At 32.8% G+C, this 19,592-nt stretch overlaps 1 protein-coding gene across 1 annotated transcript in view; it reads left to right on the top strand.

Annotated features, from left to right (window-relative positions):
* LOC118186279 (uncharacterized) overlaps window positions 1-19,592 on the top strand; it is a 284,508-nt gene that overhangs the window by 91,314 nt on the left and 173,602 nt on the right. Inside the window, exon 4 of the mRNA XM_085822330.1 lies at window positions 364-509. Within this exon, the coding sequence (XP_085678456.1) occupies window positions 364-509 (146 nt within the window). The remainder of the gene's footprint in view (window positions 1-363; window positions 510-19,592) is intronic.

Raw genomic sequence — 19,592 nt, 5'->3', positions numbered from 1 at the left:
GACGCAATATTTATTTAGGCGTTGTTTTCCCCAAAACATTTTATTCTCCATTACACATTTTAATTAGTCTTTGGATAATATGATTATGTTAATTTTTTTACAAAAACAGAGACAGAAAAATAGGACCGAAACAATGATGAATTCCCATGCAATAAAATCACATTTAATTTTTCATTCACATTCTATGAAGGAATTCCTTTATATATTAACAACTGCTCTAGAAGAAGCCCATAAAGAAGACTCCTGTCAATCTTTCAGGAAATGGCTACAACCCTTCCTTAAGGTGTAAACTCCGGATATGCTTTCATAATAAAGCTTATTTGAAAGGAAGGTAAATATTCTTGATGTTTTCTTCTGTTACAGGCCCCCACCCATCAACTTGTCCCAAGAGAGCGTTCCTTATGTCAACATGGTTGTCAGGGAAAAGGGATTGCGGTTAGACACAAGCGCGATAGTGCATCCGGGTTCTCTGCTGGATCTACTTATTTATTTGGATAAGGAATCCTCAGGTATGTGAAATAATTTTAACGTTTTTGCATATTTTTAAAGTTGTCTGATTAATTTTTAATTTGATGCTTGATAAAGCGGATAGACAGTTATTAAAGTAAGACTTTCAAGAAATTTGGTGAATGCTTAGGTATTCCATAGTTTAAAGAGCATTATATAAACGATGTAATATTCTTCTCAAAAACAAACAAATGAGAATTTTTAAGATTCAGCGAATTTAACTATTCATTTAAGGTACCTTAGAAAACAGTTTTTTGAAACAGAATTTTTAGAGAAAAATCTTCTGTACTGCGTTTTTCACGTGAGTTTTGAACGATATTACGAGTTATTACGAGTTTTTGAATATAGATATTTGAAAGATTATCATATATATGTATGTGGAGGGAAAGATGAACTGACCATTTGTATTATATATAACAGCATTAACAACTGACTAAGCCTTTTTTCCCTCAAACTTTTCAATTCTGCTTAAGAATGTCTTTGGTGTTTAGAAAGGTCCAAGAATAAACATGCATTCATTTCATCTATCGATGTGCAAAAGTTTAAGCTGAAAGCCCGCACACTAGATTTTACCTATCTAGATTTCTGTCTAGGAAAAATTGGTACTAAACAAAACAAGTGCCACAAATAAGTTCTTTTGCGAAAAACGTAAACTTTGTAAATCGTTAAGCTATAATTCCGAACGAAAGCTATGAAATACTTCCGCATTCCTTTCAAAAGTAAGGTTTGCTTAGTTACCTGTTTATGACTAATCATATGCTTATTCTTTCGTTTTGGTAGGTGACTTTGTATGTGAGACAACGTTCTTATAACAGTAGCGTTTTAATATGTACGAAAGGCCTAGATTTGCCCAGATGTGCTAGATTGCTTAGATAGAACATAGCTTATATTAGAAAATAGAATGAATGTAAAAATTTGCGCACAAAAATCTAAAAACAATTATTGTAAAAATTGTTAATCTTGCCATAATTCTCTAAGACCAGATTAAAATATTTTGACATATAAATGTAATTTTATTTTATTTTATCCGACTAAGAATTTCTCAGTAAATAAAGAGCGTGCAGTCATTTCTAGCTTTGACTCTTTGTGATTCTACATCTAAATTGTCCCGGTGAAAATAATTTAATTTGCTATATACACGCAATGATTATCAAAAGAAATGACTAATTCTTATTTTCCTTATTTTATCATTTAAACATGTTTATTTAACATTGAATTTATTTAAAAAATTTTTTTAGCTTTCTATAAAAAATAAAGATTCAAAATACGAAATCAGGATTTTTGCGAGAATATCGAGGTCTAATAAAAGCATTTGAAAAATTTAACAAATATTAGCTTTTTCAGTTCAGAACCATTTTATTGTTTTTAATAATTCCATAATTATAAAAAGGCAAAAATAGAATAAAAATATCAGTAGATTTCAATATGTGATTGTTTCCTTTTATTTTGGGGAGAGTGACACGTAAACGAACGTTTTGTGTTGTTGTTAAGTACTAAGCTAAATTCCTAAGCCAAGTTTAGTACATTTTTGAAGATTTTATAAGGGCTAATTAAGCTCTAATTTAAAATATTTCCAGTAGGAAAAATGATATTGATTTCTTGTATTAGGACACACACGAATCCTTTGCAGGCAACAGTACTTGAAGAATTGTTCAGGTAACTTTGACAACTATTCCTATCCACTTTATATTCTCTCCAACACATTTTAAAGCAAAAGAATAAAACTCTACATAATTATATATTTTTCCTGAGGTCTCTCAGAGTTTCGGATTTTCTTAGACAGAACTATTTGCTCCTGCGAAGCATCTGTTTCTGACGCTGGATTTGAAAAGTTTAGGTCAGTTAAGACGGATAATATATATGCAAATTAAGTTAAAAACAAATTTCTTATTTCAAGTTTTCACGTATCGATGCTGTTTCTTCACAAGTTTTCAGAATAAATTGCAGCAACTTTCTGAAATTCTGCATTTGCAGAAAGTCTAAAATTCTAATTACGTCTAAAATGCGCCATTAGTCTATCGAAAACTTCAGCTTTATAACTGCTGGATTTTGCGGTACCACTCATTATTTATCACATAAATCTGTTTAGCTCACAAATTCCAGATTTTAAAATATACATAAAAAAGATAAAGGTATTTATGAGTTTAAACTTAATAACATATAGGAAATACATCATCATCATAACATCATTTACAATGTAAAACATCATTTACAAAGTTAAATTCATTTGTCGAACTAAGGAAGATTAATAATTTATAATACAATATTTACGTTTATTTCAAGCATATGGTTGTAACAGCGGTTTTCAACTTTTATTTGCCCCCATGAGCCCCTTTCACCATTCCTCGAAGGTCATTCCCATCCTTCTTTCCAAAACGTGAAAAGTACATGCAACACTCGCCGCTTCTTAAGCTCACTGTTTAATAAACTCAGCCCCTTGTTGCATTCAAATTTACATGAACCAAAACAAATATATATCAACCAATAAAAAAACGCAGTTTATTAAACTCATCTTCACCGCTTATAATACTGGCAAAAGATTGGATTTTTAGATCCGGAATTCATATTTGTGGCTGATAAAAGCAGTTCATATTTCATTCATTTCCCGTTATGTAATGCTTCGGCAAAACGAGTTCAGCGGAAATTTTGTGCCAGTGACTTCTTGGAAGTGTTGGGTACCTTTTCCTAGTCTATGTCATATGCTGTTTGTAAATCTCTGTGTCCGGACAACAGCTGAGAAAAGTCAAAATACCTTTATCTTATGATTAATAAAAGCAGTCCTATAGAGGCATTGGAAGCACGTTCTATGTAAATGCGTCATTGCTTCCCAATTAAAGAAAGGGGGTGCTTAAGTGAGCACTGGTTTTCCTTGCTTGGACACCAGCTGATAAGGAATGGAAGTGCATACACTCATTAAGTTTGCAGAGTGTAACGCTTCCTTGCATTATCGTGCATTATCATTGATTATCATTGATTGGTTTAGAAAAATCTTTAACTGAATTTTATTAGTTAAAAAAAAGAAAAGAAAGCATTTATTACGCTTATAATAACGATGAAGAGATACGTCTACTTAACAAGACAAAATGCAATCTTCCTGCTGGCTAGAAACGGGAATTTTGGATTTGAACAAATCACTGGAAGAAACAATTTTTTATTTGCTTTGTGCGCGACTTGAACGATGTCAAAAATATCTAAATTAAATAACTGAAGCTTCAAAGAAAAGGATAAACTGGTGTACGATTATGATACGTTTGATAAACGCAACCAAAGCATTTAAAAGCAGCATTTGAAATAATAATTTCCTAAACAGCATTGCACAGTTTACTTAAATAAAGAAATAACGTTGATAATTAACTAGTAAAAAATGCAAAAAGTCTGAAGCACAAATGGTGAGACGCTGAAACCGCTCTTCTAGCATGGTTTCAAGCTATAAGACTAAAACATGTTCCAGTTTCTTGAGCTCTTTTGACAACAAAAACTATAAAATATGCTAAAGTGATAGGACATTGTGATGAAAGTGACTATGCTAGATGACTATGATTAAGCTGTAGGCTTACAGTATAAAAGAGAGCAATAACACTGTTTATCGGAAACTACATTGTGAGAATCAAGGTGCATATGATCATTCGGATGAAAACTGGATAAAAGAAGCCTTATCTTTGCTTTTAAAAGAATACAAGACACAGGAAATTTATAAAATACAAACGGGTCTGTTTTACAGTAGCGCATTTTAATGTTTAAATCGGAAACACCAGTTGCTTTTAAAAAATTAAAAGAACGAAATACGGTGCTGTTAATGGGCAGTACGGATGTAACGAGTAAAACGATGCCATTGATTTCTCGAAAAATCAAAAATCGATGTATAAAAAGAAATAAGAATTTACCTTTACCTTAGCTTAATAAAAGAACTCATGGATGAAAAATAGTATTTTTACTAATTGTCTTTTGAAATGGGGCAGAGGACTAAAAAACAAAAATTACTTTTAGATAACTGTGCTGCAAACCCTTCTACTATTGTTCTGAAAGCATTAAAATAGTGTTTTTTCCAGCATGTATGACTTATATCATTCAGACTTTAGACTAAGGCATTATGGAAGCATTCAAAATTTCCTTTGCAGAAAAGGTGTAGTTCAAAAAATATAAAAATTGAATCTTGTGTAAACGCAAGCACTTTGAAGGAGTCGTCGATATTATTGCTGGGGGCTAAGCATATTACAGTAGTCAACGCATGGAGAGCAGTCTCCTGAAACACAATTAAAAATAGCTTTATAAAATGTGATTTTAATTTAGAAGAAGCCACAGAAGAATTGCAAGATATTTTTACCATTTCGGACATAAATGAGGGAAATTGTGAAGATTTGTTTTTAGAATACATTGCTGTTGATAATAGCATTGAGACAACATGTGAAAACCAGAATACGATATTATAGAACGGGTTAAAAGAGCTGCAGAAACTGCAGTTGTCAGTGAAAGAGATACGGAAGAAAGTGACTACATGACAATTTCAGCGGAATTGAGAAAAACCACTGCAAACTCTAAGAAGAAATCTTGAATTGAAAGAATGAGGTCAGAAAAACTTCCAGTTTCAAATTTGAGAACGCAGCTGAAAGACTGTTCACAAAAAATACAAAATAATGTGAATAGTTCAATTCTTTGGAAAAGTTTAAATTTTCATCAGGTGTGCGTTTATAAAATTCTTTCATAAAAAAATAAATACATTTCCAAGATTTGCAAATAGATTTTGGCATTTATTCCTAATTAATAATTTAGGTATTAATTAATAGATTATTTGTTAATTACTAGCTTACTAAATGGTCTGGTTTGGTTGGTTTATGTGATTACAGCAAAGCCTCGAAAGCTGTCTGCCTAAGGGAAGGGAGTCTTCGTGGAGGAAGTTCTTAAGAAAACTGGCTTGTATACAAGTCACGCGCGGGAAAAACCACGAAAGCGTTCATGTAACCAGCCCGTTCACGACATTTGAACCTCGGACTGAACTACTGGTATTCAGGGAATTTATCGCTGGCCGCTGGAGGGCCACTAGCTTATTATATAATTTCAATATTAATACCGTAATTTACAATACTGAAATCGCCGTTTATTAAACTCAGCAGCTTAATAAACTCAAATATGTTTGGAAACGAAGTGATTTAAATAACCGGTGTTTACTGTACATATATTTCTTTAGATTTAGATTGTTTTCTAACGTATTTTATAAATTAAACAACAAAAAGTAGAGAAAATGTTAAAAAGCACCAAAGCTTAAGTAAAAGCATTATAAACTAAAACTAAATACTTAACAGATGAATATAAGGCTGATAAATATAATTCCTCTCACTGAAACCATGAATTCCCCTCTGGTTGAGAACCCCTGTTGCAACATATTACGGGTAATCTCCTAGTATACAATGAATACAACCAAACGCGTCGTATGAGATCTATCTGTAAAATTATAAGTCTCAGAATGCTCCGTTGAATGCTATGTATAAATATCGAATTTATACAAAAGGCAAAAACTCATTAACAGCCATCTCGATGCTATTTTAATAAATAAATAAATATCATGCTTAAATACGCAAACTTATTAAAAGTCAACATTTGAAAATCTAAAACAAAGGCCTTTCTCTGTTTATCTTCCAGTATTTTGTACAAGTATTCAATTATCCTCATTCCCATAACTCCTAATAAAATGAATTACCGATTCCAAGCCATCCAGAAAGAATGAGAAATGGGCCTGTCTCTTAAGAGAAGTCCATATGTCTTGATTTATTAGGTAATTATGATTAATCTATCAATTACTCTATAAATCAAGAAGTGTGGATCTCATCCGTCATATCAGCAAATTTTAATTAATACAGTTGTTGCCTGATTACATCGTTACCAACACAGCTAACACCCGAAACTGTTTTAGGAAACCTTCTGTGAGGATCTATATCAATTCGAATTAGATTTACTTTACCAGTCACATGAAATAATTTGAACAAAGTTCAAAGTATAATTTAGTTACATCTTGCTCTGTTAATTCGATAACATTTCTGGTATGGCTGCAGTGTGTTATCCGAAATTAATAATGCAATTATCTGGGACTGCGCATCGAGCTGTTAAGTATCCGGTCCTGAAACAGAAAACAATTCTGACATAAATCCCTTTCAATGCAACATCTGCGACGAAATGTGAGATAAGCCTTTATCAATCGCGCTAAAATTTAAACCCATTCATTACTCAGAGAGTCTAATGATCAAACACTTGCATCTAATATACTTTCAGGAATAATAGAGGGGCAACATTTCCACGTGTAAAATTAACTTTCGGAGCAGCTATTGAACATGTAATTACAATTATATTAGGGACAGATTCTCCAAAGTGTATGATTCAGTGTGATGAATGAATCTCTTGTGCCATCATAGAGGGGACAATGGGCACTGAAGAGTAACGGTATCTGTTCTGGAGTCTTTGTGTCTTGTCGTGGGAAGGGCTGAGTGACGGTGAAGAATAGCTACAAGCTGTTTCTCTGTATTGGGAAAATGTTTCTGCTGAAAATGAAAATTGAAGGATGCTTTTGCACTTCTGTTCGTAACTACTCTTCTTTGTGCTTTTCATGTTTGTACTTTCAAAAGAATGTCAAAGCATATATAATAAGCTGAAATTTATTTCCGCTTTTACTAGGAGGATTTGAAAAACGTAGAATAATAAAACTACTTTTATTACTGATTTATTTGGCTAAATTTCATATTTAGTTAAGTGTACGATTACATTTGGACTTTTAATACCTAAACATAATACGTGACTAACATAATTGCACAAATCTAGTATTTTTTATATTGCTCTTTTAATACATAAACATAATATGCATTATGTTTATGTATTAAAAGGGCAACATAAAAAATACTAGATTTGTGCGATTACTAGAAATGTAAAGAGATTGACGAACTCAAATGTAGGTACAAAATTGAAAACTGTGTTTCAACCAAAATATTTTAAAATAATTGCATGATAGATTCCGTAAATGATTTATTATGGACATCAAAATAAAAAAGGATGAAAGGGTATTAATTATCTTCGCATACTGTACTATATTAAAAAATATCTGATAAAAAAATTTTATTTGAAATGCTTTTATTGCGCAAAATATAAGAATACTAATATTAAAGTGATAAAACCATTTTTTTTCGAGGACAAAGGTTTTTCGAGTATTATGAAGAGACAATAAGTTCTTCAATGATCATTTTGCTGCTGTAACGAAGATATATCAATATTACGTACTTCAAATAAAGTTTATTTATCGTTTTTAATGAAAGCTTATAAGTTTTCATATTTGGCATATAAAAACAGAGAATTCATTATTAATCATTGTTGAACATTGTTAAGTATAATTAATTATTTATTGTTAAATATGTTATTCCTTGTTAAAGATTGTTGAAATTAATCACCTCAATTTTGTGAAGAACTAAAGTTCACTCTAGGCATATTAAGCAGTTTTTCTTTCTTTACGTTACATACAAAATGGACTAGTAGAAAATTCTACTGCTTAGAAAAGTGAATGTTTGTAGTATTGTTTATAATTTAGGGTCACTCAGGCGAAGATTAAATAATACAGTGTTAGACTAAAAATAGACACTTTAAATCAGTATGAGTAAAAATGTTACACACGCATGTTATTGCTTCATATTTCCAGATTACATAAAATAACTGTAGTGACCATCCATATCATCTGCCTTTTAATTACAGATGCTAAAACCAAACTAACAGGTTAAAATAAATCTGTATTAACTCATCGATTTAATTACTCAAACACTTTTGGTTAAAATGTTTAACAGAAACAGAATGCTTTCATTTATTTTAACAGAAATAGGGCCCTGCTGAAAGTAAAGCAGAGTATGGGCCAACCTAGGCTGCCAAGCCCTTCTCGAATAACTCAAAATGCAGAAATTGTTTATACTTTAATTTCTATTTTGATGGAAGTTGTCGAAGGAGAAATTAAAATAAACCCAAACTATTAGGATAATTGAGCTAATTAACATAAAACTTCACAAAGTAGGTAGATACATTAGGTATTTTGGAAGCAGGAAAGATGAAAAATGAACAACGCCTTCGCCTGGAATCGAACCACGGACCTCTGGATACGTGCTCAGCGTGCAGACCACCACACTATGAAGGCGGGAAAATATCTGATATACTCCCTCCTTTTAAACGGCTACTTTGGTTTTAGGGGACCCAATCGCCAAATCCTGGGTATGGAGAATCATCATCCACCACCCTTTTTAGTTCGGGTGTCTCTGTGTAGACATTAGGTATTTTGGAAGCATGAAAGATGAAAAATTAGCAACGCCTTTGCCGGGAATAGAACCACGGACCTCTGGATTCTCGCCCGGCGTGCAGACCACCATACTAAGAAGGCATGCTAAGAAGGCGGGAGAAATACCTTGTAATTGTTGATTTTAAAACATCGGGATATTCAGATCCAGTACCGATCAAAATTCGAAGATAAAGTTTCTTTCCTTCATGATGAATGGCAGCCACTATTCCTGAATTACATGTTGAAGAAAGATAGCTAATTTCACAATTTTCTTGATTACACTCGACAGAAACTTTTGATTTCTGCTTAAATTCTGAAAAACAAACAATGAAATGCGACCTATCACAAAACATGCATAGAACTTAAAGAAATTGCAGAAAAGTTTTGAGATCGTTTTATGTTGATAACTGCGTCATTTCATTTGACACAGAAAGTGAAACTTAACATTTTATATAAGTTTCTACACAGTTAATGCAAAATGCTAAATTTGAATTGAGAGGCCGGGAGTTTGCCAATTTTAATGTATCAACTCCAGAACTAGAAATATCTCAAGTCTTAGGAATGCTGAAGAATCGAAGAACTGACACTTTATCTTGTGAAATTGATTTAGGAACTGAAATGATGGAATCATTTACTCGAAACAAGTTACTTTCTAATGCACAAAGAGTTTTTGATCCGGTTGGGTTTTGTTTCCCTGTACCATTGTATCCGAAACTACTTCTTCAAGAAAGAATCAAAACAGTCGGGATGATGAACTGTCAAAAAACGTAACTGAAAAGTTCAAGAAGTGGTTTAAAGATCTTCCATCTTTTGAATTTGGTAAAACTTCCAAGATATATGTCAATAAAAAATTGTGTATCCATCAACCTGCATACATTTTGTGATGCATCTAAATTATCTTATTCAACTGTCATTTTCTTGAGGAGTGAAAGTGAAAATCAAGTTTCAGTGCCACTGGTGGTGGCTAAATCGAGAATCGCACCACACAAATCAATCTCAGCTAATAGACTAGAGTTAATACCATGTACAATAGGCATGCGTCTTTCTGACATGTTGAAAAAGGCTTTGAGTATCCAATATATTGAAGAATATTATTATTGGATAGATTCAACTTCAGTGTTGTATTGGATAAGTCATGATGATACATGCACTGTGTTTGTAAAAAAACCGAGTTAAGGACATAAGAAATTTCACAGATCGAACAAAGTGGCGACATCTACCAGGCACTGAGAATCCTGCTGAATTGTCATCAAGAGGTTTCTTAACGAAATATCTAATAGAATCATTGGTGGGAGGGTCCTCAATGTTTGAAGTTGTCGGAAAAAGTATGGCCTCATTATACCCCAAATGATGACTGTGTGTGTGATGTCTCTTCATGAGTCATAAATTCAAAGATCATTTCGTTTCAGGAGTCAAGGTTGGGAGAGCATTAGAATTTCAAAGCAAAACTTCAAGATTTCTTAGAACATAGAAATAACATTTATTAACGATAAACTTATATTACTTCCGCCCATAGCGGCCATGAAACATAATCAAGCATCAAATAAATATGACATGCGTCATTGTTCACGTTCAAGCGTCAAGTGATATATTTTTCATCGGCGCGCATCAAAAGCGCCACCTATCTACCAAAAAAGACGGAACATACTCCGCCCCGATGAACATTGGTTCATTACAACATTATTATAAAAATCTTCAATTTTAGATTCAAACAAGTTTTCCAAAGTTCAACAGTATATAATATAAAATAAAATGCATAATGACAAATTTAAATTGAATAACAACATTAAATTTAGCACAAATTTTACAAATAAAACATACTTACAATCTCTAGAAGGAAAACAAAATAATGAAACTGCTAAATTACCATAATCCACAATTGTGGTCCATTCTCTGAATCTGAAACATAATTGAATTAATAATAATAATAAAGACACAAATTATGAATATACAATTAATGTTTTTTTTTTAGAGTCTTATTCACTCAATGGTAAGCGGGAAAGTTTATGTATAGGACGCTTCATTTCGCCCAATAAGGTTTTTAGTTTCACAACACGAACTTTTCCATCAGCACCAGGATATAGTTCAATTACTCGTCCAAGTCGCCACTTTAATGGAGGCAAATTTTCGTCCTTTATCAAGACTAAGTCATTGAGGGCTAAATTTGGTTTATCCCTCAACCATTTGGTACGCCCTTGTAATTGTGAAAGATAATCTCTAGACCAACGTTTCCAAAAGCTCTGGAAAATTTGCTGTGTCAATTTCCATCTTTCAGCAGGGGTTAGCTTATTATTTGTAAGATCAGGTTCAGGAATTGCTGTTAATGTAGTCCCAATTAGGAAATGTCCAGGTGTTAAAGGATTAAAATCTTCAGGGTCAGATGAGATGGAAACTATTGGCCTTGAATTCAAACACGCCTCGATCTGTGTAATTAAGGTGTGAAATTCTTCGTATGTCAGAACCTGGGTCCCAATAGTCCGCTTTAAGTGAATCTTCATTTGTTTCACTCCAGCCTCCCAAAGGCCTCCAAAGTGAGGGGCAGCAGGAGTATTGAAGATCCATTGAATATTTTCACCGCTCAGGTAGTTTTGAAATGCTTCGTCAGAGGAAAGTGTAGCTATGTATCTTCTTAATTCTCGATCAGCCCCAACAAAGTTGGTTCCTCTATCGGAAAAGATTTTCTTGGGTTTTCCTCTGCGTGACACAAATCTTTTCAGAGATGCTAGGAATGCTTCAGTTGTTAGATCACTGACCACTTCTAGGTGAATGGCCTTTGTGGTGAAACATATGTAAAGGCAAACGTAACATTTATATCTCGTTCCTCCTCTTCCTTTCCTAGCTTTAATTAAAAAGGGGCCTGCAAAATCTAGTCCTGTATTCGAGAATGTTCTATCCGGCAATACGCGAGAAGCAGGTAGGTCGCCCATTGACTGGATGTGCTTGTTCGATTTTTAAAACATTTTATACATTTCCAAATTATTTTTCTTACAATTTCTCGGCCATTAACGATCCAATATTTCTGTCGCAGAGCAGATAATGTTAATGTGGCTCCTCCGTGAAGGTTCACTTCGTGAAAGTGTTTGACTATCAATTCAGTAACTTGGTGACTTTTGGGAAGAATGATTGGATACTTTGTGTTTTCTGAAAGATTCGAGTTACAGAGTCTACCACCGACTCTAAGGATTTCTTCTCTATCAAGAAAAGGATTTAATTTCAGGATTTTACCGCTGAGATTCAATTTCTTCCCTGCTTTCAAAAGTCTAATTTCTTCTCTAAATTCGGAATTTTGCATGATTTTAAAAATCAAATTGCTTGCCTTATCCAGTTCTTGAACTGTTAAAAAACCCTTGAGTTTTAAAGATGTAGGTTTAATATTGTGGCAGAATCTTAAACACCATGCAGTTACGCGTTTCAATTTTTTCCAGGATGAAAACCTGGATGTCAATTCAAATTCAGCCTCTTGGCTAATAACAGAACATACAGTAGTTTGACGCTGTTCTACCTGTACCTCTTCCACCATAGGCTCGATCAAAGGACCAAAAGATGATGAAGGTAAAATTTTCTCTTTTAACCACACTGGTCCATTGAACCAAAGTTTATTTTCCACTAGATCAGAAGCTCTTAATCCACGTGAAACTATGTCAGCCGGATTGTCATTTCCCTTACAGTATTTCCATTGCGAAGGTGATACAACATCTTGTATTTCCCGTACACGATTAGCAACAAAGGGTTTCCATTTATCAGCGGAACCTCTGATCCAGTGAAGAACAATTTTAGAGTCACTAAAACAAAATACATTATCTTCTTGGATAGTAAATAATTTTCTTAAATATTTAACTATTCTTGCGGCAATAATAGCTCCCATAAGTTCTAAACGAGGCAAGGTTAATTTTTTAAGTGGGGATACACGGCTCTTTGAAAGAACAAAAGACGTACAGCAAGAATCAGGATCACGAAAATATGCAACAGCTCCATATCCCTTGAGGCTGGCGTCACAAAAGACAAAAAGCTCTATTTTATCGAAATTTACACATTCATCATTTAATATGTATTTTCTAGGAATACACAAGTTGAGAATAACTTCAATTTCAAAGTACCAAGTTTTAAATTTTTCACTCAAATAGCTGGGCAAAATTGTGTCCCAATCAATACCCAATTCCCATAACTCTTGTAATAAGAATTTTATTCTGATAACAAAGGGTGCAATGAATCCAACTGGGTCATAAATTTTTGCCACAATCTGTAATACCTTTCGCTTTGTAACGTGTTTCCAGTCAACTGGTTGTAAAAGTTCCTGTACATCTAATTTCAATGTATCCTCATCCAAATCCCAAATTATTCCCAGCACCTTTAACGTTTTCTTATCCAAATTATCTTCCTTATTAATTAAACCAATATCTTGCCAATGATTTTTTAAAGATACGGAATTTGATTCAAATTTTCTTAAGTTCATACCAGCGTCTTGAAGAATTTTAACTGCATCAGTTGATAATGATAAAACTTCTTCAACGGAGTCTGCTCCATGGATAAGGTCATCAACATATAAGGACTTATTTAGCATGTCAACAGCCTTGCTATATTTCTTTTCATAACCCTTAATATGATGTTTGATAGTGGCGGACAAAATAAACGGACTTGTTGTCATTCCAAACGGCACTCGGCACATTCGGAAAACCTTAAAGCCTAAACTATTGTCACTATTGTCGTAAGAATGATCAAACCACAAGAACCTTAAAAAATTTCTATCTTCACTATCAATTTGAATTTGGTGAAAAGCCTTCTCTATGTCTGCACAAAATGCAACTTTATGTACGCGAAATTTTAAAATTATATCCAACAAGTTAGGATTTAAATTAGGGCCTGATAACAAACATTCATTTAACGATTTAGCTCCTTCAGACTTAGAAGAGGCATCATAAACTATTCTTATTCTTGTTGTTACTTTTTCTTCACGTATAACTGGCCTATGAGGCATATAATAACAGTTAGGTTCATTTTCAACAAACTTACATTGTTCAACAATCCCCCTTTCAACTTGTTCTCTAATTATATTATCATATTCATTATATAGGAAATCATTTCCCTTTAATTTATGCTTAAGTCCTAGAAATCGATGTTTAGCAACGAAAAAATTATCAGCGAGTTGTGATTTATTGTCCTTCCAAAAGAGTTTTGTTTCGTATCTGCCGTTATTAAATTTTAAAGTGTCGTTAAAATGCTTAATAGTATCCAAATCAGTTTCCGAAAATGTTTTGTTTTCATTTTCAATTCCTATCGAATCCAATTTCCAAAATGACTGCAAATCAAATGTGCTTCCTTCAACGGTAGATAAAAACAACGCATTAATTCGAGTATTATTATTTTTTACTTTACCCATCACTGTGTATCCAAATATCGTCAGTACTATAAACAAACCATCATTTATCATTGAATTACTTCCTGTTTGTATATACCAGAAATGCTCCACGCCAAGCAGAATATTTATGTTCTCATTAACGGGACTTGTATCCGAAAGTTCCAAACCCTTTTTAGTCATAAATTCTTTAATGTTTTGACATGTTGATGGTGCCTGGAATTCTATTGATGATATTAATTCTATCCCGATAGCTTCTACAACAAGGCAGCGATCATCGTTTTTATTTTTTATTTTTAGACTATATACATCAAATTCTTGCGAGTTACCGCGCTGATTTCCAAACGAATAAATTGTTAGAAATTCTTTTCTAATGACTTGCAACTCTAAATCGCGCGCTAACTTGTGGGTGATGAAGTTTCGTTCACTACCTGAATCAATTAATAATCTTACGATTCTCGATTTATTTTTGCTTTGAGCAATAACAGAACATGTCTGTAAAAGCACACTATTTTCAGGTTTTAGAGTGTTACAGTGGGAAGTAGATACTAAAGTTTTATTTTGCGTATCTGCGGAGTTAACATCTTCCATTTCTTTCGATTTCAAACGGCAGAAAAGTTTATTATGATTTTTGTCGTTACAATTTTCGCATGGTTGTATTTTTGAATGACAAAACGCCGACAAATGTTTTAGAAAGCATCTATAACAGCGACCTTCATGTTTTAATTTCTTTCGTTTTTGTTCGTCAGAAAATTTCAAACATCCGGCAGATGTATGTTCGTTTGATTTGCAGAATATGCAAAACATTTTTACCGATGTGTTAAAAGCAGAAGCTTGTGATTTGACTTTATAATTTTTTAAGCCTTGTTTAGGATTAACCCCTGTGTATTTATTACCTTTTGAGCTATTAATCAAAATACTTGCTTCTCGGCATTCAGTTTCTATTTTAATGAACTCTATTAATTCACTTACTTCTATATTTTGGTTAGATGTTCTTTTTCTATGGAATTCAAGAGCTAAATCTTCAGGTAACAATTTAAGAATTATTGGGTTCAATAACTGTCCGTATGAACCGCTAGTAACATCTAAACTACTTAAATTTCTAACGCAGATTTGTAACTGATCATAGAGCTTTCTTAACCCAAAAACATTTGAAGAACTTTTAACTGGTTCTAACTGTAACAACATCTGCATGAAGTTTGATATAATAACATCTTTACGACCAAACCTCTCTTCTAAACTTTTAATGCATAGATCATAATTTTCTTCAGATAAAGCATAACCAGAAACAATTATATGCTGAACCAGATAATAAACTTTTCAAATATGTAAACTTATCTATTTTAGATAAACTTGGATTAGAATGAATAGCATTATCATACGAATTAAAGAATTCGAGCCATTTACTGGGATCACCAGCAAATTTTTCAATACTTAATTTAGGTAACTTTACTGAAGTACTACTAATACTATTACTAGTTGTAATTATACTTCTTTCAACAACTTCATTACTGTTAATTTTCTTTACTTTACTAACAATCTTAGCTTTAAACGTTATAATTTTTTCATCATATTCTTCACATACAAGTAGTTCGTTATCATATTCTTTTTCATCAATTATGAGAGCATCGATCTTTGAGTCAAGAGTTTAAAGTTTCTCATGGTATTCAATTAACAATTCATATGATGAATTTAGATCTTCTACATGTTCTTTACTGAATTCTTCCGATAATAATTTCTCTATTTTATTTAGAAGTGTAGTAACTTTACTACGTACAATAGCACGTTTCTTTTTCTCTTTTGCTAAATCATCCATTATGTTTCGTTTTCAAAGATCGATACCAAGAACAAATGAATCAAAAGTCTTACCTTTCAAAAGGTAATTCCCCTTGTCGCGGGTTTCAGACACCAGAAAAGTGTGTGTGTGATGTCTCTTCATGAGTCATAAATTCAAAGATCATTTCGTTTCAGGAGTCAAGGTTGGGAGAGCATTAGAATTTCAAAGCAAAACTTCAAGATTTCTTAGAACATAGAAATAACATTTATTAACGATAAACTTATATTACTTCCGCCTATAGCGGCCATGAAACATAATCAAGCATCAAATAAATATGACATGCGTCATTGTTCACGTTCAAGCGTCAAGTGATATATTTTTCATCGGCGCGCATCAAAAGCGCCACCTATCTACCAAAAAAGACGGAACAATGACGAAGAGAAAAATTGAGGTGGGAAGGCGCAAGATAGTTCTAACAGCATTCAATAATGTAAACGACTTGTCTTCGAGCATTGTTAACTACTTTCCGAAGTACATGAAACTTTTAAGAACGATTGGGTGGATGTACAGGTTTGTAAAAAATTCTCGAATAAAAAGAGAGCATGGAGAGCTTAAAGTTCATGAGCTGGAAAAAGCAGAAAAATTTATAGTAAAGCTCATACAACTTGACTCCTTTTCATCTGAAGGTATCAAAAATTTAAATTCCATCAGTGTGTTTAAGGATGAAGGAATTTTGCGAGTCAAGATAAAATTTACAGAGAGGAAAGATTTAGAAAATTTAAGCATCCAGTTTTATTGCCAAGTATACATAAAATAGTTAAACTACTCATCTTAGAACATCATTTGATTTTACAACATCTGGACTTCATATGTTCTTATCAATTTTCAAGAGAAATTTTGGATTATAAACGGTTAAATAACAATATAAGCAGCTATTTCAAAATGCATTATTTGTAGTAGACACAGTGCAAAAGCAATGAGAACAGTTTCTGAGCTACTTCCAGAAGACAGAATTAGAGAAGCATTCATTTTTAACTCGTCGGAATAGATTTAGCAGACCCTCTTAATCTTAAAGGTGGAACAAAAGCTTGGTTTGCTTTGTATACATGCGCTGTATTCAGAGCTATTCACTGCTAACTTCTCTACCTACGAATTGCTTTCTCTTAAGTTTATGAAGATTTATTTCCAGACGTGGATGTCCCCAAGTAATGTGACGAACTTCACAGGAGCTAATTATCTTTTTAAGGCTTGGGTTTGAAAATGATTGAAGGTGTAGCAGCTAATACCAAAATCACATAGACGTTCAATCCACCCTCAGCTTGCTGGTGGGGTGGTTTCAGAGAACGTTTGATCCAAATCGTTAAGAAAATGCTAAGAATAGTTTTGAAGAATGCTTCACTAACTTATGAAGAGATGTTTATCGTATTTTGTGAATGTGAAGCTATAGTTCACTCGAGACCATTAACTTATGTATTCAAATATTCAAATGAGTTAAAACCAATGATTCCTGCAAGAAATTCCAGAAGTTGGTGTGCTAGATCTTGACCATATTGATAAGATACATTTAACTAGAAGGTTATGGTACTAGCAAAGACTTCGGGAAGAGTTGAGAAAAACGTTTAAGAGTAGAATATCTAGGATATCTCCTGCTCAAGCAAACAAATAAGAAGTCATCTTATAAATTAAAAGTTGGGTACATAGCTTTAATCGAAAACGAAGATAAAAAGCGATCATTTTGGCCTTTGGGGCTAATAGTCAAATTGTATCCCGGTAAAGACAATAACGTCAGACTGGTTAAATTTAAGACATGGAATGAAGAGATTCTGAGACCAGTTCAACGCTTTTATCCATTGAAAATATAACCAGAATCTGAAAAGGCAGACACTGAATAAGAAAATATCCCTATAAGTCTTCAAGAGATACTGAGAGAGAGAGAGAGAGAGTTACCAAAAGTGGTCGAGCTGTAAAAGTGCCTTCTAGATTCAAGGACTTTAAAATAGACTTTTATGTGAACTTTAAAATAGACTTTTACGTTAAATTTTGGTCTAATTAAATATTTGTTTTGATGAAAATCCTATTATCAAAAGGTGGGAGTATGTTAAGTATAGCATACTCCCACCTCGGTATGGTACGTATAGGTAATTTTGGAAAGTGCGTTTACAGACGTTCCTAATACTGCAGTGGTAAAGAATCCGTAAAAATGCCAGAATTTCTGAATCATGAAACTTAACTTTTATCCATTATAATTTTCATCTGCATTTTGCATATTTCTATCATTCATGCACAAAAGGAAGAAAATGTAAAATAATATTATTTTTTTAAATTTCTCATTTTTATTTAGCAATGCATATTGATTAAAATAATGACAAATAAAGTTATATTTTTATGAGATTGCTGTTCAATATGAATAAACGGAATATTAATATGAATTGCTTTTATTTTATTCTCTTCAGGTGTATAGCCCACTAATTTAAAAACTGAAGATGCTATAATTAAAAAAAAGAGCGCAAAAGCAACCCAAAAGTCATCAACTATCTTTGCACTCTTATATTTACCATGCACATCAATCATCCTGACAACAGAAAAATTTTACCACACCTGGGTGCTTGAAGAGATTCAAAAAACTTGGCAAAATATTCTTTCATGAGACCTTCACTAATTTAATATTCGACGTTTTCCACTTCTTTAGTTAATGGAGTTGTTTCAGGGATTTAGTAATTGAAAAAAGGTTTCTTATTACCTTAAATGAATCCATAAAAATTAGAACCTAGAAGAAATATCCAAAAGAAATTCAAAATCAATATACCAAAAAAATGATACATCAACAGAAATTAGACGGAATGCGAGAATCATTTGTAAATTAACATCTGGTTTTTCTTATCACCATATTTTACTTAGCAAAATTACATTCAATGTTACTTAGGATACTAAGTGTAGCTTTATTCAAGATGATATTATTACAGCAAATATTGCTTTTTATGATGAGTATTGGTTTGGTTCTAACGAAGTAATATCATAACCAATATTACGTCCTTAGATAAATTACAATTAATGCTAACATTCTTAGATATGACAACTAAAGTGGCAAACTGAAGTCAGAGATTCAGTTGATGATTTTCTTCAATTTTTGGAGAGTTAATAGCGCATCTTGTCAGTATGATTTGAGATATATCGGTTAAATTAGAAAAAGCGTTAAAATTTCGCATCAAGAAATACGATTCTTATGCCAGAAAAGAAAAAACAAATGAAACTTCAGTAGTTATTCATAGCTCGAAATTTAATCACAATTTTTTCTTTCATTCTACGAAAATTACCTATGAAGCTCCTTCATTTGGTGTGTAGGGTATTATTATTTTAAGTAACCAGTTAGTTAGAACTTTAGCTAGCAAGATGTCGCCACGCAAGCAATTGTTTTGGCGACTACATTTTTCACTAAATACTGCGACAAACTGCCAAAAGTCGCCAAACTTGGCGACCATTTGCCAAGATTTGGGTCCGATCTCTATATAACTGTAATTGTTATTGTAACTGAATAACTGCAATTGATCCCTATATGTAACTGTAACCGTATTCGGCCCTTACATGTAACTTTACTCGTATATGCCTTCCAATAATTTAGAGCATTGGAAGATACTAGAGATTGGAAGATACTCGGTGGCCAG

The sequence above is a fragment of the Stegodyphus dumicola genome, chromosome 8, assembly GCF_044657685.1.
Source record: "Stegodyphus dumicola isolate Sdum_Otavi_A_Nest chromosome 8, ASM4465768v1".
Lineage (NCBI taxonomy): Eukaryota > Metazoa > Arthropoda > Arachnida > Araneae > Eresidae > Stegodyphus > Stegodyphus dumicola.
This window is presented reverse-complemented; position numbering and strand designations above follow the sequence as displayed.